Below are 24,288 nucleotides of genomic sequence, written 5' to 3'. Positions count from 1 at the left end.
CCCGTAGGTGGACTCCATGCTCAGCAGCTCTGCAGGAAAGCAGAGTTGGTCTGACAGGTTTGCCCAGGGGAGCGCTTGCAGGTCAGGAGACCCGGGGGATGAGACTGTTGCATCTCTCTCTCTCTCGCAGCACAGGGCTGTGGGTGTGTGACACCAGCTGAGGCGCGGGAGTGTCACCTCTCTGATTTATTACCCTCGCTTCACCTGGGGCCCAGCTACTTGAGCTGGTGGGGGTGCATCTTTGATTCTGCACAAGGTGCAAGGCCAATCCTGTTGCTCTGCCGCGGCTGGGGAAGCCCCTGCTGGAAAAGGGGCCTGGTGGCGGGGGGAGGGGGAATGCTGCGATCTCAGGCTCATTCTTTGCAAAGGGCCCTTCTGAAACATAAATCCGGCCTGCTCTGCACCTAACACTTAGGTCGTCCCAGGTATGTTGCTCAGAGGTGTGAAAAATCCGCCCTTCTGAGAGATGTAGTGAAACTGGCCCAAGCCTTGGGATAGCTGCTGCTGGCTTGATGGCAGAATTCCACCACTTCTCGAGGGGATGGATTTACCACAGAGATGGAGGGGGAAAACCCCACCTCCGTTGCTATAGCAAGTGTCTACACCACAGTGCTACAGCAGCGCCACTGTAGCATGGACATAACCTCCACCACTGCTGTGTGTGCATCCACACATGCGTGTCATCAGCATGTCTCTATCGGTGATTGTAGGTACCCGGTGCTAACGCCAGATGAGTGGTGTGCTGTCATCCCTGACGCAGTGGGTCTGGGTGGGGGGTGCAGTGCATCTGATGTAGCATGATGGATCAGTGGGTGCGGATGCTGCAGTGGGTCTGGGTGGGGGCACAGTGCCTCTGATGCAGAGCATATGTGCCAGTGGGTCTATGTTGGATACAGGAGATGGATGCAATGGGACTGTCCTTCCCCCCTGCTCTAACCCATTCTAATTAGGTCAGTTTCACTCTACAAAACTCTGCTGGCCAAATGGGACCTGCTTAGCTCACTGGGGCTGAGCACTCTGACTGGTCACTGCAACATCCCTCCTTCCTCCGGAGAAGGTTTCCCCTGCAGGGTGAGGTCCCGCTCAGCAGCTCTTAGCTGGGTCCCATTTATAGGGGGAGCGAGTGCCTGGTGTCAGGAATAAAGGCTCCCAGCCCGAAAAGAAGAGGGGAGTGAATCCAAACCAGCTCTCAACTGGAGCAATTACGGCACCTCTTAAGACGAAATCTGATCTGCTCGTTTGGGCCTAAATCGTTAACCAGCGCGTTAATGATTTCTTCGACAAATAAACATGGTTTTTATATCTCATTGCAGGGCACATAACCCAGGAAAGGTGTAATTTACATGTGGGTAACCCAGCTCCAGTGGTGTCATCGGTGCCTGGGGGGGCGGCTCTGACATCATGCTACGTGGATGGCTCACAAGTTCAGCTCCCTTTGATTGCACCTGTTAAACAAACCTGTTCCTGCATTTGGCTTGAATGAGAATTATTGCCTTTCTCTAACGCCCTTGGTGCAGATCCTTAAAGGGGTTTAGTTGCCTACTTCGTATTGATCTCAGTGGAAGATAGGAGCCTAAATACCTTTGTGGATCTAGGCCCTTCTGTTTGAGGAGCTTAGAGCCAGTTTCCCTGAGCTGTTGTGCAGGGAGCAGTCACTGGGTGGTCTTCAGACAGCTGGCTTTGCTGGTGAGTTGCAGTTTGCTCCATGCGAGACAGGGAAAGTACTGGAGACTGGTCAGTTTCACAGCGGTTCTAATCAGTTCTGCTTCCCATTGTCCTGGGGTAGCTGGGTTTCCGGGAGGGCTGTTTCAATCATTCTCCTTGCACTTTAAAGACCCATATGGGAACAGCACTGGGGTTGAATGGCTGCAGTTTGTTTGTCATTAGTTTTTGACAGGAAGTTTATGGGAAATGCCCTGGACTTGAATCTCTGTTTCTTTACAACTCCTGGGCTGGGCCTGATCCTCAGCCTGTGTCAATGGATGCCGTTCCATTGACATCGATGGAGCTATGCTGATTTACACCAGCTGGGGACCTGATGGCAAGTCAGCATTTGCCCCACTGCAAAACACCACCCAACCCGAATGCTGGTGCTTTACACCTGGTTTTGCCCAGGTGTAAATAATGGCACAAGGTTCAGGGCGATGGAAAAATTGTGCCCATTGACAGGTGAACGGGGGAAATCTAATGCTATCTGAAGGGCTGTAAACCACCCAGCACCGAGGAAGAAAAATTCTGGTTTTTGTAAAACTTTCCTGGTGTGTCTGAGACATTATTTTCATGCTTAGTTTAACTCTCGCTTTTCTGGGAAATGTTTATTGTTATACAATGGCATGGTCTAATGGGTAGGACAGTGACAGCGAGTCAGGAGATTTCAGGTCTGTTCCTGACTCTGCCCCTGCACCTGCTGGGTGACCTTGAATGAGTCACTTCATCTCTTTCTGCCTCAGTTTTTCCTCCTACCCTTTGCCTGTCCTGTCTATTAGCTTGTAAGTTCTCTGGGGCGGGGACTGGCTGTCGCTGTTTACATAGAAACATAGAATATCAAGATTGGAAGGGACCTCAGCAGGGCTGGTGCAACCATTTAGGTGAACTAGGCGGTTGCCTAGGGTGCCGAGATTTGGGGGCGCCAAAAAGCACCCCCAAATTTTTTTTAAATGGTTGAGCAGCCGCTGCTGCTAGGGAGCCTGCAGCCCAGGGTGTCCCCTGGGTCAGGGCACCGCTGCGGCAGCCGGCAGCCCAGGAGCCCCCTGGGTCAGGGCACCGCTGCGGCAGCCGGCAGCCCAGGGTGTCCTCTGGGTCAGGGTGCCACCGTGGCAGCCGGCAGCCCAGGGTGTCCTCTGGGTCAGGGCGCCGCCGGAGGGGGCGGCAGGCAGCTCCCATGGAACTGCCGCATTGGTGCTTGCAGGCGGTCCGCTGGTCCGTGGCTCTGATGGAGCTGCCGCAGTCGTGCCTGCGGACGGTCGGCTGCTCGCGCGGCTCCGGTGGACCGCCTGCAGGCACCACTGCTGCAGCTCCACCGGAGCCGCGGGACCAGCGCGCTGGGGCGGCAAAATTGCCGTCTGCCTAGAGTGCTCAAAACCCTAGCACCGGTCCTGGACCTCAGGAGATCATCTAGTCCAACTCCCTGCTCAAAGCAGGACAAATCCCCAGACAGTAGTTGGGTTTTTTCGAGGGGCAGCTTGTACTTTGCAAAGAGATGCTCCAGGCAGACCCTCAGCTGAAGTCAGAGAGACCCTGTCTTGCCACGTGGCCCACGAATTTGGGATGATTTTTCTTGGTGATTTTCCAATGGCTTCTCAATTTGGCAAAGGCGAGACCACCCCTTCCTGCCGGACAACACGCTCATAGGCTGCAGAGAGGGAGGGAGATTTGCCAAGTTAATTCAGAGTTGGGTTTAAATGATTCCGGGCTGTCAGGTCTCCTTAGGAAACGCACAGAGAGGCTGTTCATTTGAAAGGTCAACCCCCCCAGGCCGTTTCAGACTTCTGGTGATGAATGCTTCCTTGAGGCACAACATGAACTGGTGAGAACCTGACTAGAAGATAGTCTAGAGATCCTGCCTTTGTTTAGAAAATAAAACCACCTAGGGGATGGAGGGCGTCTCTAAAATGTTACCCTCTGAGGCAATCTACTGCAGCAATCTATGCAGGCTAGAAATAAGGTGCAGATTTTAGCAGTGAGGGTCATTAACAGTGGAACAACTTACCTACGGATGTGGTGGCTTCTCCACCACCTGAAGTCTTTAAATCAAGACTGGATCTCTTTCCAGAAGGTTTTCGAGCTCAGCCAGCAGTTCGGGACTTGATGCAGGAGGCACTGGGTGAGTTTCTCTGGCCTGTAACGTACAGGTCAGACTAGATGATCAGAATGGTCCCTTCTGGCCTTAGCATGTACTGGTTGGGTCTCATGGCAAGAGCTCGCTGCTGTGTCATGGTGCAAATTTCACCGCCAAACCAGTCTGTGCTGGGAAGTTCCATGATGCTGCGGCCTCGCTGCTCCGGTACCCAGCAAGCGAGCTTAAAGCTAACTCAGCTGTGTCTACGCAAGCTACAATCCCAGCCCCTGTGACTGCACCACAGACAAACTCTAGGACCATGTTTCCCCTGAGTTAACCCTCAGTGTAGATGAGAGGTCAGATTCTGCACCGGTCCCCCAGGAGAGCGCAACACAGATCCAGCCCTTCCTGACAATCTGCCTCTTTTGTCCAAGCCCCACACCGAGTCAAGGCTAATCCCTCATGTGCTCCAATGCCGGGGAGACTGGTCCTGCGTGGCGATGATGTGTCAGCCTGCAGGATGGTTTCAGCCCTGAGTGAGCCTGGCTGTGTTTACCAGCCGTCTTAAAGGCTGAGTGGTCTCTGATGCCAGGCCCAAAGCTGAATCCCCCCATGACTGGGTTTCCCAGTCTCCCTCTCGCACTTCTAGAATGAGGAGTCTGATGGCACCGTGAAGACTAACAGATTTATTGGGGCATAAGCTTTTGTGGGTAAAAGACCCACTTCTTCAGATGCAGATGTGAAAATTACAGATGCAGGCAGAAATATACGGACACATGAAGAGACGGGAGTCACCTTACAAGTGGAGAACCAGTGTCGCCAGGGCCAGTTCAGTCAGGGTGAATGTGGTCCACTCCCAATAATTGATGAGGCGGCATCAATACCAAGAGAGGGAAAATTGCTTTTGTAGTGAGCCAGCCACTCCCAGGCCCTACTCAATCCCAAACTGATGGTGTAAAATTTGCAAATGAATTGTAGCATCTGTAATTTTCACTCCATGCATCTGATGAAGTGGGGTTTTTTTACCCATGAAAGCTTATGCCCAAATAAATCTATTAGTCTTTAAGGTGCCACCGGACTCCTCGTTATTTTTGTGGGCACAGACGAACAGGGCTAGCCCTCTGATACCCCACTTCTGACAGTTCCAACCTCAATCACAAACATCTCAGCTGCTTTGAGGCAGGATTCGGTTCCAGCCGCCTTCCCGGCCCTCCTGACTTTCTGCTGCTATTGTTCCTGCCAGGACTTCGGAGTCCCAGCTCACAGCCCTGTGGTCTGACATCCAGAATTTGCTGGAGAAATCAAAGTCTTGCTTAGCTCTCCTTGAGGCTGGACCAGCCCATTAGGGGGCGGAAATGATAGCATATGCCGGCCCCAGCTGGCCAATCCCACTGCTCAAATCTGGAAAGTTGCCAGCTGGGAAGTGGCCCATGGATTGAGGTTTCTTGCCCACGCACATACATCAACCCGTCCCAGCTAGTGGATGAAGAGGAATGAAAATCCCAGCAAAAGGGATGAAGATGCCAGATGTTCGTGATCCGACATCTGATCTCCTAAGGCAGCGGGAGACGGTGAATTAGGCAGAACTTCCAGAGCAATGAAAAACTGCAAGGGCTGGTCCCCTGCAGCTGTGCACCCTGTCCGCAGTCACTTTGCCCAGGTGGGAGAATCAGACCCACAGATGCTGGCCCTGGGCCTGCCCTCAGTTTGTGCCACTGCGTGGGCTGACCTGGAACTTACCCTGGTGTCAGAGACCCAAGCTCCGTGCCTCTGAAACACTCCCCCCGAGCACCGTGCTGCCAAAACACCCCCCCGAGTGCCGCGCTGCCGAAACACGCCCCCCGAGCGCCGTGCCACGCCGCTGAAACAAAAACAACAACAGAAAACCTCGAGCTCCGCCCTATCGAACCAAAAAAAAAAAACCCCAAGCGCCCCCCGCCACCCTAAGATTGGCCACCCCTTACAAGGTGCCGCCCCAAGCACGTGTTTGGTTGGCTGGTGCCTGGATCCAGCCCTGCCCCACGGCCCTGTGCAGGGCTCCGGGCCTGTGGGACATGCACGCACGTGGCCCCCAAGTGCTGAGCGGCCAACTCAGCTCTCCTGACAAACAACAATTTGTTTTATGACAGAAAAGGAAATTGCCTGTCAGTTTCACAAGCTCTGGGAGTCCCTTTGAAGTGCTCTGCCCCCTGGGGAGGGGCGGGGCCTCTCTTCTCCCTCCATCTCCTCGGCCCCCCAACCTCTAATTACTGGTTGGGAGCAGCTCCCCAGGGAGCCAAGAGGGAGGAGAGGGGAGGTGCCGCTCTCTGTGGATGGGTGTTTTCGCTCCCAACCACTGAACTCCTTCCAAAGGCCGCAAGGGGCTCTGGGCCGCTGAGCCATTCCTGATGGGGAGAGAGGGGAAAGGACTGAACTAGAGACGGGGCCAGATACTCCGGTGGTGTCAATCAGCGCAGCCCCGCCATATGGAGACGCTTCCCGTGTCCCCTGAGCTCTCCTAGGCTGATTGACGGTCCGGTACCTGGTATCCCCAAGCCAGGGTCTCACCCAGAGTCCTGCTTTGGCCCACACAGCCCCCAGACACAATGCCCCAGGTGGGCACATCACCGCCACTCCAGGTGGGCCGCAATCCACAGTCCAATCCCACTCCCTTTACTCTGGGACCCGGCGCTATGCTGAGCCTGTACCAGGCCAGGCCCTCTAGCCTGGATTTGGGCAGGTAACCACAAACCTTATGCAGGGGCTGCTGCCACTGGCTCCCTTTCTAACCCCCAGGGAGCCATGCCAGGAAGTGGCTGGCTCAGTCCCTCCTGGGCCTGGGGGGAGTCCTGCTCCATCCAGCCCCCTTCTCACAGGGTAACTGGCCCTGTTCGGAGGAAGCAGGGGCCAGTGCACCTGTTGCTCTTTGCAGAGGGTGTTTGCTGGGACCGGAGAGGGGAGGGACAGGCTTACAAGGGAACTGGGGGAAGGGTCCTGGGGGTGCTGCTGTGAGCAGGAATTATTGAGGTTTCCTGGAGACCTTTGATCAGGAGGAAAGTGTTTGGCCAGCGGGAGCACAGGAGTGGAAGACTCCAGCCATGGACGGCAGAGAGTGGCCTTTGGGGGCAGTGAAGAGCTGCAGAGACCAGATTTTTTGGAGCAGGGAGTCGAAAAATCCCCAGGACTCAGCGGTGTTTTATACCACTAAACTGGGCCCTGGGAGATGGGACCTCTTTGGGCAAAAATAAAGGCTGTGTGGAGTTTAAGGCACCCCTTGAAGGGGGAAACAGAGGCAGGGCTGGTGCAGAGTCAAGCCTGGCCAGCAGGGGGTGCTGCAGGGCAGAGGTACCGTCACACCACTGCCTAGAATCACGGCGCAACCCAGTGAGGTGTGGGGAGCGTCCGTCTCCCTCTGGGTCAGCAGGAATCACTAGCCCAGGCCAGGCCATGGCCAGCAGGAGCCCAGTGCTTGTGGTGTCAAAGCTGGGTGCTCTGTCCTGCTCAGGCCACTTCCCACTGGGGTCCAGGCAGCCTCACGCACTGTGCCAGCCAGCTGGGGCCCCGACTCGCCACTGCCCTCCCCTGTGGCACAGCAGAGTCCCCAGCCTGGCCTGGATCTCCACCCAGCCCCTAGGATCTGGCAACTTCTCTCCATCTTCCCTGTCCTCAGCCCCCAGGCGTGTCGCTCCCGGGAGTCCCGTGCTATGTATCAGCGAACTGCAGCTGAGCTTACTCAGGGTCTTGTGGCTGGCTGGGTGGGAGTGGAAGCAGGTGGGTTGAGGAGTGAGATGAATCAGGAGACCTGTGCAGGTGGGGAGTGGGATAATGCGGGGGGGGGGGCAGCGGCAGGTTGGGATTGAGGTGCATTGGGCAGGGCTGGTGGGCTGTGGGGAGTTCAGGGGTCCGTTAAAAGGGAGCAAGGGGGCAACTCAGAAACGAGGTGTATCTGCAGAGCTGCTTGGCAGGGAGGGCAGGGGGGAGAGGATTGGAATAAATGGGGGACTGCAGGTCAGGCTTGAGGAGCATCAGCAGCAGGGCAGGTGAGAGGGGGAGGAAGCCGGTGCAAATTACCAAGGTCCGGTGGTCAGGTGTTTCCCACTTTGCCATAGATTCCTTGTGTGACCTTGAGGAAGCCTCTTTTCTGCTCTGTGCCTCAGTTTCCCCACCTGAAAAAGTGCATAATGACTCGAGCCAGACAGGAACCGGATTTTCCATTTTGTGGAAAAGTCCATGATTTCAAATATTTTTCTGTTCCAAAATGGATCATCCCCACCTCCAAATTTCCCACACAATTAAATTCCAAAAAAAAATCTCCTTTTGGATTGAAGGAAACGCTTCCTTCCGATCAGCCTGAAACATTGTGTTCTGTTTCCAACCTTTTTAAACGATTTTAAATGTATTTTTCTATAAACAACCCAGGAATTTCATTTCCCAAAGAGCACCGAGACCTCCCATCATGAAAATGTCCAGGTGGGACATTATTGAAATGCTGTGTGTGGGTGGCGGTTTTTGTAATGAAATTTTGCTGAAATCCACACGTGGCTCGAAACGTTTCGATTGAGACAAAAATGGCCCTTTTTATCAAAATGACGCCAAACTTCCAGCGAGGTCTGCTCCTGAGCCTTTTCCCCCAGCGATCCATTGTTACGGCGTGCCAACGCTGCAATGGGAGGTGGGATTGTGGCATGGGAAGGCGCCCCCATTCTGGCTTTGGTCTAGCTGGCATGGCTGAAAATAGCAGTGGTGTGCGCTACAAACCCACCCAGAACCCTGGCTACATACTGGCATTCCAAGCCCGTGCTGCCATGTCTTCCCTGCTATTGGTACCTGAGCAAGGGAGAGCAAGGCAAGCGTGGGTCTGCGGGGTTCCTTGCACCAGTGCCCTGGCCCGTGCCAAGTGCTATGCAGCAGCTGGCAGAGAGGATCTCACCTACCAGCACAGCTCGGAGCCAGTTCCAGAACCCTATTCCTCTCTGGCGAGAGGAAGACCTTCCCCCACTCCACCACACCACCCTCTCCAGGGAGTGGAAGCCCCCACAGCTGCTCCCTGGAGGTGCAATCCTCTTTTCTGTGGGATCGCTGAGTTCCTTGGAGCTTTTCCCGGCCTGGCCAGCGGTTCTGGAATTAAACCAAAAGCTCCTCCACAAAGGATTTGGCAAGCGCAGGGGCCTCTCCTCCTCCCTGAGACTGTCTCTCAGCACCACATGCAGAAATCCCCCACCTGGCTCACAATGCTCTGCCCCGCACCTCCCCAGAGCAGCAAGTCCTGCAGTGACGGGAAACTCTCTGGAGTCTCTGTAGGGTGCAGCGCTAGGTATAAACAGACATGAGGGGAAGGCAAGGATGCCATTAGGAATACCTATCCCTCTCTTGCTTTGGGGCCTCGTGGGCTAAGCAGGGATCAGTGCTTGGATGGGAGAGGCCTGTGGAACTCCCAGCTGCTGGACGGGAGGCTGGTGAATGTCCAGGTGGTGCTCTTCTCCCTGCTACCGAACGCATCGATCTAGCCCAAGTTCCTGGGGTGCCTGTTTCGCGTGAGACCTAAAACCGAGCCCCTGATTTGCTTACAATCATTGGCAAGCCCACGGCGCTTTTTGCAAGAGTAGGGATATTAAATCCCAGCGTAGGTATTTGCTTCTGCCTTTGTACATTCTCCAGCTGGGCTCCCTTGGAGCTGGGACCCTTCAGAGTTGCCCGTCCGAAACCGCAGCAGCGGGTTGCCTGGGCAGCTGTTATGCGGTGGCCGAGCTTCGCTCCAGGAGGGGCTGCATCTCAGCGAGTGGGGAAGCGATTCTTGTACACTCCTTGAGATGAAAGGCGTTTGAGAAACGCAAGGGATTAGGAAAAGAAGGCGAGTGCTCCTTTCCCGAGCCAGACTAATCCCTTCTACAGGCCGTGTAATTTAGCGTCTGAAATTCAACCTCGATACCTTCACACACTATAGCCGCTGTACATCCCCACACACTTTCAGCGACGCGTGACACATGGCCGCACCTAATCCCCGTCACGTATATGACACTTAACGAGAGCGGCTCCTTTGCTTCAGCTGCCCAGGCTAAACTGGAGGCTGAAACTGCAAGCAGGAGACTGCACACCAGATTGTGATCCAAGAGCCATGTGAATCAGGGGAAACTCCCATGGGATTAACGTGGCATAAGAGTCAAAGCAGGCCGATATTTCCTACTGGCACTTGATGTCGTTATTTATTTTATAGTAGGTCCTAAAGGATCCAACCAAGGCTGGGACCCAGTTGTGTTGGTAGGAGACTTTCGCTGCCCCAAGGAGTCCAAATAGACGAGGGGTGGGGGGGAGTGACTGACCCATGACCGTCCACGCTGGCAGAGCTGGGAAGAGAATCCAGGAGCACAGAACCCTAGCCCAGTGGGACTTACCTCTAGAATAGCCCCTAGCAAGATATGGTTTTCCCATTTGCAGCCTCAGGAACAGCATAGTGAAAGGGTTAAACCTGAAATTCTCCGCCGTTCAGGAGCAAAGTGACCCCGGCACCAGGTCCGAGTGCCAGCCTCAGCCTCGCCCAGCTTTGCATGGGGACAGTCGTCTGCTGCCTGTCCTTTCCCACTACTGACACATCTCAGAGGGTTCCAAGGAGCGGCTGGGCCTCCTGGCTGCAGATCTGTCACCAGTTCACAGGAATTGAGAGCCTTTCATCTTCCCATGGGGTTTCCTGTGAACCATCTTTTTCATGTTAGAAGCCAGCACTAGGTTACATATGCGGGAGGAGAACACCAAGGTATGGTGCTTCTGGGATGCATGAAAGGGCTTGATTCCTGGCTACAGATCCGCACCAGAGCCTACCCCCGCAGCAGGGGGATTTCCAGAACATCAAGAGTTATTGATGCTGGAGTTTATGATTTATTAGCCTGCAAGATCTTTGGGGCAGGGGCTGTGTGTGGGGCTGACAAAAGGGGGGAGTAAGGGAGGGAAAATCATACTGGGGCCCTGAGCTCAGAGCCCCGCCAAAAGATCTGTAGCATCTGTGTAAATAAAGTGAAATGGGAGATGATGGGGCCCCAGCAACCTGGATGTCGTGGGGCCTCAAATTTCTCTCTACAGGCCTAACTCTGTGTGTATGTGTGTGTGTGTGTGTGAGAGAGAGAGAGAGAGACTGAAGGGACCTTGAGACGTCATCTAGTCCAGTCTCCTGCACTCATGGCAGGACTAAGTATTATCTAGATAAATTTGTTCGTCTCTAAGGTGCCACAAGTACCTCTGTTCTTTCTTTGAGCTTTTAGATGCTACTCAATAGACATGTTAAAGATGGATGGGTGTATCTAGCTATGCTCTGCGCTTCGCAGCACAAACCGAAGGCCATGGTCCCTCTACAAAGCGCTGCCAGTCTATTGGTCTAAGGAGAGATACACACCGTTTGTATTCCATAAAGACAGGCTGCTCTGGGCAGCTCGGAGGTAACAGGACTGCTGCTGTTTGAGTAGAAGGCTGCTTGTAGGCTGGAGGAGTCGAGCCTACCCTCCACTAATAGGAAGTCATAAAAACATAAGAATGGCCACACTGGGTCAGACTAATGGTTCATCTAACCCACTATCTTGTCTTCCAACAGTGGCCAACGCCAGGTGCCCCAGAGGGAATGAACAGAACAGGGAATCATCAAGTGATCCATCCCCTGTCGCCCATTCCCGGCTTCTGGCAAACACAGGCTAGGGACACCATCCCTGCCCATCCTGGCTAATAGTCATTGATGGACCTATCCTCCAGGAACTGATCTAGTTCTTTTTTGAATACTGTTACAGTCTGGTTACAGTCTGCTCTCTACTGCTCTTCCTCCCGAAGTGGATGGACCTAGTGATGGAAGAGGGTTTTTCCAGCCCAGCTGCCAGCGCTAGCCATCCTTAAACAGGGATGTTCCGGGAGGAAAACAGGGACATGGTTGTTCATTCTATTGATGTGCACCAGCCGGTGGGCCCAATCTAATGGAGTCACAGAGTTTCAGGCCAGAAGGGACCCTTAGGTCATTGAATCTGATCTCGTGCATAGCACAGGCCAGATAACTTCACCCCCATGAGTTTGATACACTCTCATTGAAGTCAATGGAAAGACTCCGCTGACCTTAGTCAGCTTTGATCAGGGCCCAGGAACGGTCTTTGGAGGGCTGGCCAATATTTCTGGCCACAGAGACTTGTCCGTCCTAAATCAGGATGCCTGGTGTGCAGCTGCCTCTCACCGCTATGACCCACAAACAGTCAATATGGCCCCCTCAGCAAGACGTCTCCCAGCCAAGGGCCACAGCTCTTTGCATTGCAGCTCCTGCCAGTGGGTTCTGCAGGAGATGGGAGGAGGACTGGTGACAGGACAGGGCGAGGGCCCCTGTAGTCAAATAGAAACATCTCTCTGTGTCCACACACTCAATCGACAAAGTCCAGAGAGCGAAGTTGCTTCAGTCTGCAGTGCCCTCCCGTGACCTCCAGGTGACCCAGAGCAGGGTTTGGAATGGGGTCAGCTGTGTTTTGCTTTAGAGCTTTCTCCAGAATGTGCCAGGAATGTCAGTAGCTGTCAGGCACTCACCATGGGGCTAATCTAGCCAGCTGATCTCATCTAGATACCCAGTAGCCACCTCTTCTACTTGATCTCTCAAATCTCTCTCTGTTGTATCTTATCTGTCTGGTCTCATGTACTCATTTATCTGTCTGGCCCCCTGCACATCTATCTATCCCCATACACACCCCACTATCTATCTATCTATTCCCATATACACCCCACTATCTATCTATCAATCCACATATACACCCCACTATCTATATCTATCTATTTCCATATACACCCCACTATCTATCTATCCCTATATACATTCCACTATCTATCTATCTACCTATCTATCCATCCCCATACACACCCCACTATCTGTCTATCTATTCCTAAATACACCCCACTATCTATCTATCCCCATATACACCCCACAATCTATCTATCCCCTTATACACCCCACTATCTATCTATCTATCCTTTACTCTGATCCCTCTTCTTTGCAACCACCCATCCATCTATCTATCCATCCCCATGCACCCACATCTACTCATCCCCCCATCCCTTCTGTCTCTCTCTTTTTACAGCACCCAAAGGTGTGCTGAGCCGGCTGCAGTGCCAACAGAAGGCCTGGGTCCCTGCTAGGAAGCCCCAGCTGTCTACAGCTACACAGAGGCGAGAGACCGGCCCAGGCAGCCGGTGGCCACCCCTCCAGAGGTGCTAATAGTCACGCCTCACTCTAGTTACGTTCCCAAGCGCCCTAGAGCCGGCGGGTTCCGGTGTGTCCGGCCGGGGTGTGTGGGCCAAGCATGTGTCCATCGCCCTGCCCGCGATCGGGCCCGTGGAGCGAGCTGGGAGCGAGCCCAGCGCTGGAGCCCGTCTCCCCCCACTAACCAGCCCCTGTGTGGGCTCCGCGGCCGTCCGGGGCCGGGAGTCAGCGGCGCCGGCCCTGCCTGGAAGGGTTAAAAGCGGCTGGGGCAGGTAGGGGGCGGAGCCGGGCCAGGAGGGAAGCGGAGCGCGGCCGAGAGTCAGGGCGGGATCGCTCGGCTCACCTGGGCTCGCTCGCTCCGCACGGGCTGCGGGGACCGGCTCTGGCCAGCGGCCGAGGGGCTCTGCCCGTGGGGCGGGCGGACGGACGGGCCGGGCGCCCCGACGAGGACGGCTCCGCGGGGAGATCGCGGCACCCCGGGCCCCGCTGAATCCGCAGGTAGCTGAACTTCGTGGGGCTGCCCCGGGGCGCGCCCCCCGCGGATGCTAAGGCTGGAGTGGGGGCGGCTGTCCGCGGCACCGGCGCTTGGGGGGCAGCGGGTTGTGCCCAGGGGCGTTCAGCGCCCCTGGGAGGCAGGCGGGGAGGGGCCTTGGGACCGGGTCCTTCCTTCTCCCGTCGTGGGGCACCTGCTGCTGAAGCCCCGGGAGTTCCTGCGGCCGCGATCGCTGCTGCGTGGGGGGAGAAGGGCCGCGGTTCCCCAGGTAGGTTTCTCTCCCACCCACCCCCCCGCCACGACGGTAGCTGCGCCAGGGCAGCCCCCAATGCACAGGAGGGCGGGGTGCAAAGTGGGATATGCTCAGGGTGTCCTACCGAGGGGGCTGGGCTGGTATTAACTCAGTCCAGCCTCTGGTCTAAGCTGGCAGGATTGGGCCCAATCCAGCCCCTGCCCCCCTCCCCAAGGTTGTGGTTGATTGGACCCCTGGCCAGGATCGATTAAAGGGGGGATGGTCTTGGCTTCCTGCCACCCCCATCTTCAAAGTGGGCCACCAGCAACTTGTTGTTGTTTTCTGCTCAGTGCCTCAGTTTCCCCACTTGTAAAATGGTGCTCCTGCATCTTAGACTTTCCTCAGGGGGTGCAGGGAAAGGGGCTCGAGGGGTTTATTAGCGGAGCCACTCAGGAATTTATCAACACATTTATTTATTTTTGCTGGAAAATGTGAAAACCAAAAGTGCTCACGGGAGCTGCTGGCCAGTTTTGATGAATTTCCTGTATTGAGGAGCAAAGAGTCCTGTGGCACCTTATAGACTAACAGATGTTTTGGAGCATGAGCTTTCATGGGTGAATTCCCACTTCCTTGGATGCATGTAGTGGCAACATGGATTTACATGGATTTCCTGTACTGAAAACATGTTTGGATTTCTATTTTTGGGAAACGTTGGTGTTTTCTGAATGAAACAGTTCCTGGTTTTGGTTCAAAGAGAGAGAGTTTTATTTCAAAGATGTCACGTGTTCACAAAAATTGTCAAGATTCCAACTTTTTGTCCTGACTGGGGATGGGAAAATGTTTGAGACCGTGTGTTAGTGACATGGCCAGGAGTGGCTGCAGTGGGTGGGGGCTCTGCTTTGTTAACCAAGAGTAGCACTGGAAGGAGGATCTGATTCCATGCTGGTGTCAATCCGGAATGACTCTTGGGGAAATCAGGGGGATGATTCTGCATCTGTGCGTGTGGCACTGAGGTGACAAATTGGCCCCAGGTCTAGACTGATGTTGACATCCCCACCGGAGCCTAGAGAGAGCTGGGATAGGAAGAGTCCTTGCTTTGCTTTATGCCTGCCCTGGCTCCTTAGCAGGGGGATTAGCCAGATCCCCGTGTCACCCAAACCCCGTATGCTGAAACTGGCCCCGCAGAGTCCTAGCTTGGCCCAAAGAGGGATTGGGCCCTTTCAGGGCCACTTTGCTTCTTAAGCAGTTTTACCATGTGGCGCAGCCTTTCTTTGATGGCCCTTGTGCTGAGTTCTTCCCCTAGACACTGCTACCCTTTGGAGTCAACTGGAGTCCTGTGCTGGCAGGGCTGGGCCTGCTGGTGATAGCTCTGGATCCTGGCAGGAGCCATCCCCAGGGTTCCAGGAAGCAGCACTTGCTGGCTATTGATGGAGTCTGAGTGTGTTTGCAATTAACCGGGGCTGGGTGGGGGTAAGAGCCTGTCTGAGTCCTGCAGAAAAGGGCTATTGAATTGCACATTTTATCAGTGAGGGAGGCTGGGGTGGGTCCTGCAGAGTCCAGGTGCTGAGCTCTCCTAGGGGCTGCTTGGCCAAATCTGTTTATGCCATGCAGGAAGGGAGGGAGCTGGGCAGCTGTTCACAAACGTGGCCTGGCCCATGATTCCATGTGGAGAGGGGACCACATCCGTTCCTGCCCCCGACTGCTGGCCAGAGGGCTGCCATGTCTGAGGCCTTATCCTGAGAGACACCACATGACATCAGTGGCCACTTGAGGGCAGAGAGACCTGAGGGCCCCTCAGTGGTTAAAGGGGGCTTAGCTGTTCAGTGCCGGGGGGGGGGAGGGGAATCTTCTTCCCCTCCTGATTTTTTTTTTCCCCCACCACGATGTTAACCCTTTTACGCACCTCTCTCCATCAGCAGCTGGACCTGCTCAGTTCTGGGGAAGCCAGCCCAGATCGTATCAGCACCTTGGGCACCTTCCCAGTTGGCTACTTGGTTAGTTCCCTTCCCTGCTTTGCTTTTCCTAGGCACTGTTGCCCCCTTATCCCTGCTGGTGGAAGGTCCATGGAGCCTTTGTCCAGGAGGTCAGCTTCACCCAAGCAAGCTAAACCCTGCCCTGTAGGGCCCCGTCTGGCCTGAACCATGCTGACGGCAGCTTCTGGACCTGGCTGTAGCTAGCATGGTTGTAGTGCAGTTTCCCAGTCCGTGCTGGATTGCAGGGGTAGGGTGGGAAGAGTCACTCTTTCAGCCACCCTGCTAGCTAAAATCATGCACTGGGCCCCACCCTCTCATGGGGTTGTGATTTTTTATTGGATGTGGACACAGTCCACCCTATGCTGCAACTATGTTTCAAACCAGAGCCCTAACATGGTCAGCGTCATGGAGCCAAAGACAGGGCTGGAGAAATGCCACCTGGGACGGAATTCCACTCCCAGCTCCACCTCCCTGCCGAAATGTGGGGGAAAGAGTGTTCTTCTGGTTAAGGCTTATGGAGAATTGAACTCAGCTCTGAGCCTCATAGTTTCTGGGTGGGCAGAGAATTGGATTTAGTGTCCTGAGTCCAAATATACCAGGAACCTGTTTGCTCAGTCAGGCACCATCAGTGTGAACTCTAGTCTGTTTCTGATGCTGAAACAGACATAACTTCAGGCCTGTGGCCTGTCCCCATCTCCCTGCCTGTACAATAATTGTTCTCCCTCCCCTCCACTCCTGTTGGGATGAGAGACCCACACAAACTCAGAGGGGAAATTGACTAGCCAGGGGGGAGCCGTGAAACTGACTTGAGACACAGTTAAAGAGGCTGTAAACAAGAAAAAAAAAAACAGAGAAATGTATTTTCTCCTCTGATCTCTGTCACCTCCACCTGCTCAGATGGCCCTGAGTGTCCCCCACCAGGCAGTGAGCGCTATAAATCCTTTTCTGTGCCAATCCCCAGACACCATCCAACACTGGTTCAATCCCCAGTGTTTTGGCCAACACGGCAACTATCACATAAGCACGTCCCCCCTGCCCCCCGGGCATTACTTATAACAACAGCGAGTAAAAGCTTTTTGACAGGGTGTGATTTTTTTTTTTTTTTTTTTGGTTCTGTTTTTTAATTGAGGTTGGATGTCCCCTTTAACGCTGCTGCAGGTCCTTTGGTGAGAGGATCTGTGGGGGACAACGCATGAGAAAGGGAACAGAAAACTCCCGTCAGCTGTCCTGGTGAAGTTCAGGATGCTGCTGGTAGCAACCATTTCTGGAGCGGCATCATTCTTGATTTCTATACATCTGGAGCTGGCATACACATCCTCTTTCCAGGACATCTCTTGGTGTGTCTGTGGATTTTTATCCCTATTTTCCTGCTGTCAGGGGTGTCTTTGCCCTATTCTCGTACCTCCACCCACACCTCTCCATGTCATCATACATGCGGATTTGCACATATTTGTCCGTAGCAATGCAGGGCAGGGTAGGGGGAAGTGGGGAGAGCTGTGTGTTACCCCAACAAGGGGGAGAGAGCAAGGGGAATGAAGCTTTCAGTTTTTCTTGGTTCTGTCCAAATGGAGTCAGGATTTTCCATTGTCCCCTGGCCTGAGGGTGAGGATTCTCCTGTGCAGTGCTGGGCTGTCTCGATTGGGTCTCCAGCGAATGGTCATTCTCAGGAAAATGAGGAAGGTTATGGGGGCCCGGGAGAGTGCATGGTGGGGGGATGTATGGAGAGCTGCCAAGTGGGGGAGCAAGATGGGGTACAGGGTACCAAGGCCGAGCAAGACTCCTGGGGTCAGGAGATAATTGGAGCAGAGCGAGGGCTGCGCCCCAGGAGGAGGCTGGGTACCGCTCCTGGTGGAAACTTGAGGGCGGGTGCTAGTCCTGGCAGGTGGATTTCGACATTGGGGTGGGGCGCCTCGCCCCAATGGGGCTTCTGCAGCTCAGCAGGGTGAGTCACTGGCTGGGATCCTGAGAAACAAATGGGGATCCCGTGGGACCCAACACAGGCCCTGAACCCTGATCTCAGCTGCTGTGGAGCAGGGCAGGGCTGGCTGGCGACTCCTGCCCCAGGGCAGGCAGACGGGCCCTGAGCGAGCTGCTGAAAGGAGAGCTGACATGGTTACAGGGAGGACAGGACTCCTGCCCCCATATCATCTGGGCAGGGGGAGCTGTAGGCTCTGTGTCCCAGCTACCTGGGAATGCTGCTTTGTGGCAGTGGCTGCCCTGCAGCAGTGAATGGTGCTATGTTTAGCATCCCTAGGCTCTGCAGCTGAGGCCCTGATGGGCACTGGCTGCCGTTTAACAACCATCTTGATTCCCAGTTGAAATTCATCAGAGTCTGGAAAGTCACGGCACTGGCTCCCCAGAAATCTGCCCATGGAGTGTTAAACTGACCCCTTAACTCCCTGGTGCCACTGTCAGTTGCCCAGGCTCCTGCTTGTTACCCTGGCACTGCTTCCCAGATGGACCAGAGACTGCCTTCTGCATCACTGTTTCAGCCCCAGATCTGCTAGAGCAGTGGGGAAGGGAGAGGGAACTCGGGGGTGTTGGCTGAGGGGAGCGGAGTTTAGTGGTTTGGGGATGGTGACCAGCAGCGGTCTCCAGTGAAGTGGTCTAAACCGCTGCACAGATCTCTCCTGACCGGGAGCCGGATGCCCCACGCCCGCTGCTGTTGAGCGCTGAAGGACAACTGGTGCCAGAGCAAAGGCCACCAGCCTGCCTTGTGTGAGAGGATGGGTGGCCCAATGGTTAGGGCGTTGGCCTGGGGATTGGGAGACTCTGGTTCACGTCTCTGCTCTGCGCCAGGCTTCCTGTACAGGCAAGTCATGAAATCTCTCTGTGCCTCAATTGCCCCTCGCAGGGGTGTTATCGGGGTAAATGTGTAGGACACTGAAACGCTCAGGTAATACAGGGGCCAGATAAGTATGCAAGATAGAGAGCTGAGGCCCTGTGAAATGCCCATGGGCTTGATGCAGTGTTCACGCCAATATCACTACCCTGCCGCCAGGCAGCATGGGATGAAATCGGGTGCTATGGGGTTGGTGCTGGAAAGCAGCTGAGCTCCAGATGGGACCAACCCAGTGGAACTGTCCCCTGGAAGGAGCTGGTGTCCGTCCCTCCCTCCTTGGGATCAGCTGTACACAAGGGAAAGGGAGGAGGCCGTGCCCCAAGATTAAAGTCACGGCCCTGTATATTCTGCAGCAAAGGGTAACCTACGTTCTGGTGGCCTCCTTGTGAGTGACGCAGTGCAGTGATGTTCTGCTCTGTGGGATGGCTGAGCTCCTTTCCACATCTACTGCTGACCCTGGCATCATCCCAGTCCCCTGAGGACTTCCCTGTTGTCCCTTGGCTGCAGATCGCAACCCGTCAGCTGGGGCAGCGCTCAGATGCTTCCTAAGACAGAGCCAGGACCACTGGAGCTGAGAAGCCCCATGGCGGTATTGGGCCTATGGCACATGACTGAGCAATTCTGATTCCATCCAGTAGGGACACACGAGCTAGTGATTGTTTATACTTCAATCAGGGACTCAGCCCTCCCCTGTAAGAGGGTGGGAGGGCTTTGTCTGCCTGGGGAGACCCCAGCTCTAGCCCTGAAATGCAAGTGCCAGCTAGCGAGGCACCATCGCTCAGAATACTAGTCACAAGGGGCAGTGAAGAAGGCTTTTGCTTGTGCATGGTGCTGCATGACTAGCCAGGTGCCTTATGGAGGGAAGGATGGGTGCAAGGTTCGGCTTGCTTTAGATTGGCCACTGCCCCAGGCAGGATACCTCCATGGGCCAACTCCTACCTGACCATACCTGACCAACCAGCTCCTATGTTCTTAAGCGCCACTCCCGCAGGGATGGGCCCGACGAGCAGCGCCGTGGGCCTGTTCCAGGGCGTTCTACGGAGCCATGCAGAACAAGGCTCTAAATACCCCGCCAGGCCTCCCCACACCCCTGCCACCCCGGGCCCAGCTCAGAGGTGCTCCAGAGCAAAGCCGGAGCCTCTTCCATCCAGCAGCACAGACGATCAGTCTGTAATTACTGTAATCCACCTCCCAGAAGCTGCCTATTAGAGGGGCCTGTCTCCAAGGGCCTTTTAGGAACAGAGACTAAACTATACTTAAATCTGCTCTTCCCCCTCCTTTTTTAGGAGCCTCTAAAATACCTTCAGAAACACCCTGGCCATCTGGACAGCGCACAGAGGGGAAGATGCAAAGCTGAGACGCTGTCCAGGGACCATACAGGGCTGGGCAGCTCAGGGGCTCTGCGAACAGAGGGCAGCTGTGAGGGGATGGGGAGCAGCATCAGATCTATCATCCAGGGTGTCTGTTGCTTCAGGATCCTTAGCACCACCTGCCATGCGTCACAGCGCCAGAGCCCATTGAAGTCAACCTGAGAGTTTCCACTGACTCCAGCCGGCTTTGGATGATAAGTGTGAGGGTGAAAGGCTCATGTTCTGTCCTGTCCACCTCGCCTCCCCTGAGTCAATGATCCAACTGGACAGCCTTCCAGCTGGAGGGCATCAGGCCTTGGGGGCAGGGTTGGGGGCAAAGGATGGTGGCCTAATGGCTAGAGCACTGGATGGGAACTCAGGAGATCTGGGTTCTATTCCTAGTTCTGCCACTGACCTTCAATAAGTCACTACTCTTCTCTATGCCTCAGTTTCCCCATCTGTAAAATGGGGATAATGATACAGCTCTTTGAAGCTACTGATTGAAAAGCTCTCTAGACAAGCCCCTTAGCATAAGAACCATCTTTTATGGTCTGTGTTTGTACAGCGCCTAGCGCCACACGGTCTGGATCTCAGACCAGTGCTCCTAGGGGGCTACGGGAATACAAATAATATGAAAAACCAAGGTCTTGTTGTTGTCCTGGTGTCCTCTGTCTGTTTGCTGGGAGGTTGGTGACACAGCCATAAGAGAAAGGAGCAGTCTCTGGGCCATATTCATCCACCGAAATCAGTGGGGTTACACCCAGGATGCATTTGGCGTCCTGTGCCGAGCTTGGTGCAGAGAGGGGCTCAGCAGGATCCCAGCCCCCAGTGAATCAAATGGCCTGGCCCAGACCCATCTCTGGCTCCATGGTTGAAGGGGAAACTCGGGCCAGTTCCAAGGGAAGGTAGTGCAGCATTAATTGCATGGGAGGGGAATGAGTGTGACTCCCGACTCATACCCCTTCCTCTCCCACTCTCTCTCCTGCTCCAGGTCTGCCGGCCCCACTCTGGAGTCCGGCAATGCTCACGGCCGTCTGCGGGTCTCTTGCCAATCAGCGCTCGGACACGCCGCGCGCCTCCTCCCCGTGCTTGGACCTGCACCCCAACCAGCCCCACGCCAGCTCCGACGCGGGCGGCGACTTCCCCTCCCCTCTCCAGCCCACGGAGCTCCAGCACCTGCCCTTGGCGGGCCCCGGGGTGGAGTTCGCAGCTGCCCCTGGCTACGATCTGCATGGCTCTTCGAGGCTAGACCTGGATGGTGACAGCCTGCTGGCCCCTGGCACGTACACCAAGCTCCTGCAGCCGCCCCCCGAAATGGCACACCCCTACGAGCCCTGGTTCAGGCCCTCGCACCCCAACAACGCCGCCGAGGATGGCAGTGTGAATCCCTGGTGGGACCTCCATGCCGGATCCAGCTGGATGGAGCTGCAGCCAGCTCAGGGCAGCCTGCAAGCCCCTGGCCCTGCGGGCGGACTCCAGCCTGTGCTGGGGGGTTACAGCTCTGCTGAGCACCAGCTCTGTGGCCCGCCGCATCATCTCCTGCCCTCAGCCCAGCACCTGATGGGCCAGGAAGGGCTGAAGCCACTCGACTTGCCTCCGGAGCTGCAAGTTCTCGAGCAGGCTGTGGATGGTACCGCTAGGCCAAAGAGCTCGAGGCGATCAGTGCCCCGGAGTGCCGGGCAGGCAATGTGCAACTGCCCGAACTGCCAGGAGGCTGAGAGGGTGGGTCCGTGCCCGGACGGGGCCAAGAAGAAGCATCTGCACAACTGCCACATCCCCGGCTGTGGCAAGGCCTATGCCAAGACGTCCCACCTGAAAGCCCATCTCCGGTGGCACAGCGGGGACCGACCCTTCGTCTGCAACTGGCTCTTCTGCGGCAAGCGCTTCACCCGCTCCGACGAGCTGCAGCGGCACCTCCAGACCCACACGGGGACCAAGAAGTTCACCTGCCCCGTGTGCAGCCGGGTCTTCATGAGGAGCGACCATCTCAACAAGCACATGAAGACGCACGAGGGGGCCAAAGAGGGAGCGGAGGGGGAGGGCAAGAGTGGGGCAGACCCTCCAGGGAAAGGCAAGAGGGAGCCCGAGGCTGGCAGCTCCAGCCCCGCAACCCAGCCCAACTGACCCTCTCCCCCCTCCGAGATGCCCCCTCCTCTCTCCAGTGCCGCAGGATGGATGCTCCCTACCCGGCGCCGGGTCTCCCCTGGCAGGGCCATGCTTTGGGCCGTGGTCCCTGGGCCGGGGCGTACATGGCTTGTCCTCTGAGCATGAAGCTATTTATTCTGTAGGAGGAAAGGATGCGATCTCGGTGCGTTGGGCACGGGGTCTCTCCTCCCCCAGGGGGCTGGGAGGGTCCGGCCTGAGGGCTGGTCTCCAAACCAGAAGAGGAAGGGCGTTAAGGGCTGAGACCTTTTTTTTTTTTTTTTTTTGAAGGATCTGAGTTGAGGAATTGTGCTGATGGGGTGGGGGTACAAGGCAGGAGGTGGGGTGGCCCCATCCAAAGTGGTGGGGTGGGGAGGAATGTCTCCGGTGGAGGCTGGTGTCCCAGGTCCAGCTGCTCCCTGCTGAACAGCAAAGTCAGAGTATGGAGAGCTGTGCTCCAGGCTCAGCTGGCAGAAGAGGCAGGCAAGACACTATAAGTGAGAGTGGTCTTAGGCCACCCTACCACCTCCTCCCCTCTCCCATCCAGCGCCTCTCCCCTCCCCACCCCGGACCATTTTCTTCTCTTCCCCTCCTCAACACCTCTTCCAGCCCCCCCACCCCACCCCACCCTGCTGCACACTTCGCATTCCACCCTGCAAAATGACCCTCCTGACCCGATCCCCTATGCTCCCTGCCTGGGAAGCTCCCAGAAGCTGGCTCCTGCGCTGGGGGGGGTTTCGCTCATCTGGCTGCTCTTGCTGGGCTGCAGAAGCTTCCCCGCTTGCTCGGGGATCCTCTCACCCGCCCACCCCCTGCTTTGTGCTGCTACAACTTCTGGCACGAGAGAGGCTGCTTGGAAAGAACATCAAGGGGGACCCGGAGCAGCCAGGGCCCTTCCCTCTTGGCCGCAGCCGTCCAGACACGTCTGGGGCCAAAAGGGGAGAATATAACAGCAGGTTGGGAAAGGCTCGTTTACAAGCAGCTTGTCCCAAAGGGAACCCCCTGGAGAGGGGGAATGGAAGGGTTCACTGCTCTTCCTCCTCCCTTAGCCCCCCTGTAAAGGAACAGACCCTCACCGTTCCCCAGGACGTGTACGAGCTGGGATCAGCCCTTAGAATCCAGCCCCGAAGCTGCCATGGGGCAGAGAGCCCTCGGTCTCTACTGCCCCGGCATGGTTTGGGGCAAAGCTGTCCCTGCCCAGCTATCCAGGGCGGGGGTGGGGGGAGGTTGAGCTGCCCCCACAGGGTGTTCAAGGGAGGTTGAGTGGCCGCCGTGTCGTACACCCAGGTGGCAGGCTCCTGCGGGGGGTCCAGCTGAGCTGCCCAGCTCATGGAGTGTAGGGGACAGGCTGGCCCCAGGTGGGAACCCACCAGAGTCAGGGGCATTGCACTTGCTTGGTTCTAGGTGTGGGGGCAAATCCCCCCCACCCCCAGAGTAGCTTAGCCAACCTCGGCCTCTCCTCTCTCGCCACTTCTCATTCGAAGGCCCCATGTTTAGCTGTTACAGCCCCACTCCCAGCTATCGGTCCCTGCAGCCACTGTTATGATCCGCCAAAGGGACAGGGGTTCCCACTCCATCAGCCCAAGCAGGGGGCGGTTCTCCAGTGGAGCCCCTGGATGTTCAGGCCCCCATGAGTCTGCCTCAGGCGGTTCCCACGGGGGTCCAGGCTCTGCCATGTGACCTCTGCCCCTTCCTGCTTTTGGCTGCACTGGGAGGACAATCTTCCCCGGGTGGAGTGGGCGAATCCAGTCAAGGCTGATGCCCAGGGATGGGCCGAGCTGCAGAGAAGAGAGCCTTCTCGTGGCGGGAACCCACTTGCTCTACAGGGATTGGGGGGAGAGAAACCCCGCAATGAGCCACTCAGGTGTGGGGAGCGTCGCTCTGGGGCAGGGATGCAGGGGGAAGGCTGGGGGGGGGGGCAGCGCCGAGGCTGTCGGGCGAGTTGTGCAACGTGCCAGCCTTTGTGCGATTGCCCAATGTGTGCAGCTGCTCCTTTCCCACGCCCACCCCTCTCCCGGCCGTCACCCGCTCTCCCTCGGGGGAGGTGAGCGTTGCGTTGGGAAGCCAGTGGAGCCGGCAGCAGCCGGATTCTGATCCTATGGCCCAATCGGGCCAGGCAGGGAGGGAGGAGAGCGTCAAACCACCCTCTCCCTTAGCACCTGGGCTGGGTGGGTCTTGTTTTGCACTGGAAGCTGAATCCAGGGTGCTCTGAGCCTGATCCCAAGCTCTGCACTCCAGCGATATTTATTGAATACCTAGATTATCATTTGTGCTATGGAAACTGATGGGTTG

The 24,288-nt window shown here is 56.0% G+C and overlaps 1 protein-coding gene across 1 annotated transcript; it reads left to right on the top strand.

Annotated features, from left to right (window-relative positions):
* Window positions 1-20,874: 20,874 nt before the first annotated feature.
* SP6 (Sp6 transcription factor) lies at window positions 20,875-21,978 on the top strand. The gene has a single exon (XM_032791263.1). The coding sequence runs from the start codon at window positions 20,875-20,877 to the stop codon at window positions 21,976-21,978; it is 1,104 nt and encodes a 367-aa protein (XP_032647154.1).
* The last annotated feature ends 2,310 nt before the right edge of the window (window positions 21,979-24,288 follow it).

Source organism: Chelonoidis abingdonii, chromosome 21 (assembly GCF_003597395.2).
Source record: "Chelonoidis abingdonii isolate Lonesome George chromosome 21, CheloAbing_2.0, whole genome shotgun sequence".
NCBI classification, from domain to species: Eukaryota; Metazoa; Chordata; order Testudines; family Testudinidae; genus Chelonoidis; species Chelonoidis abingdonii.
The sequence above is the reverse complement of the archived record's forward strand: the minus strand, read 5'-3'. Positions and strand labels throughout refer to the sequence as shown.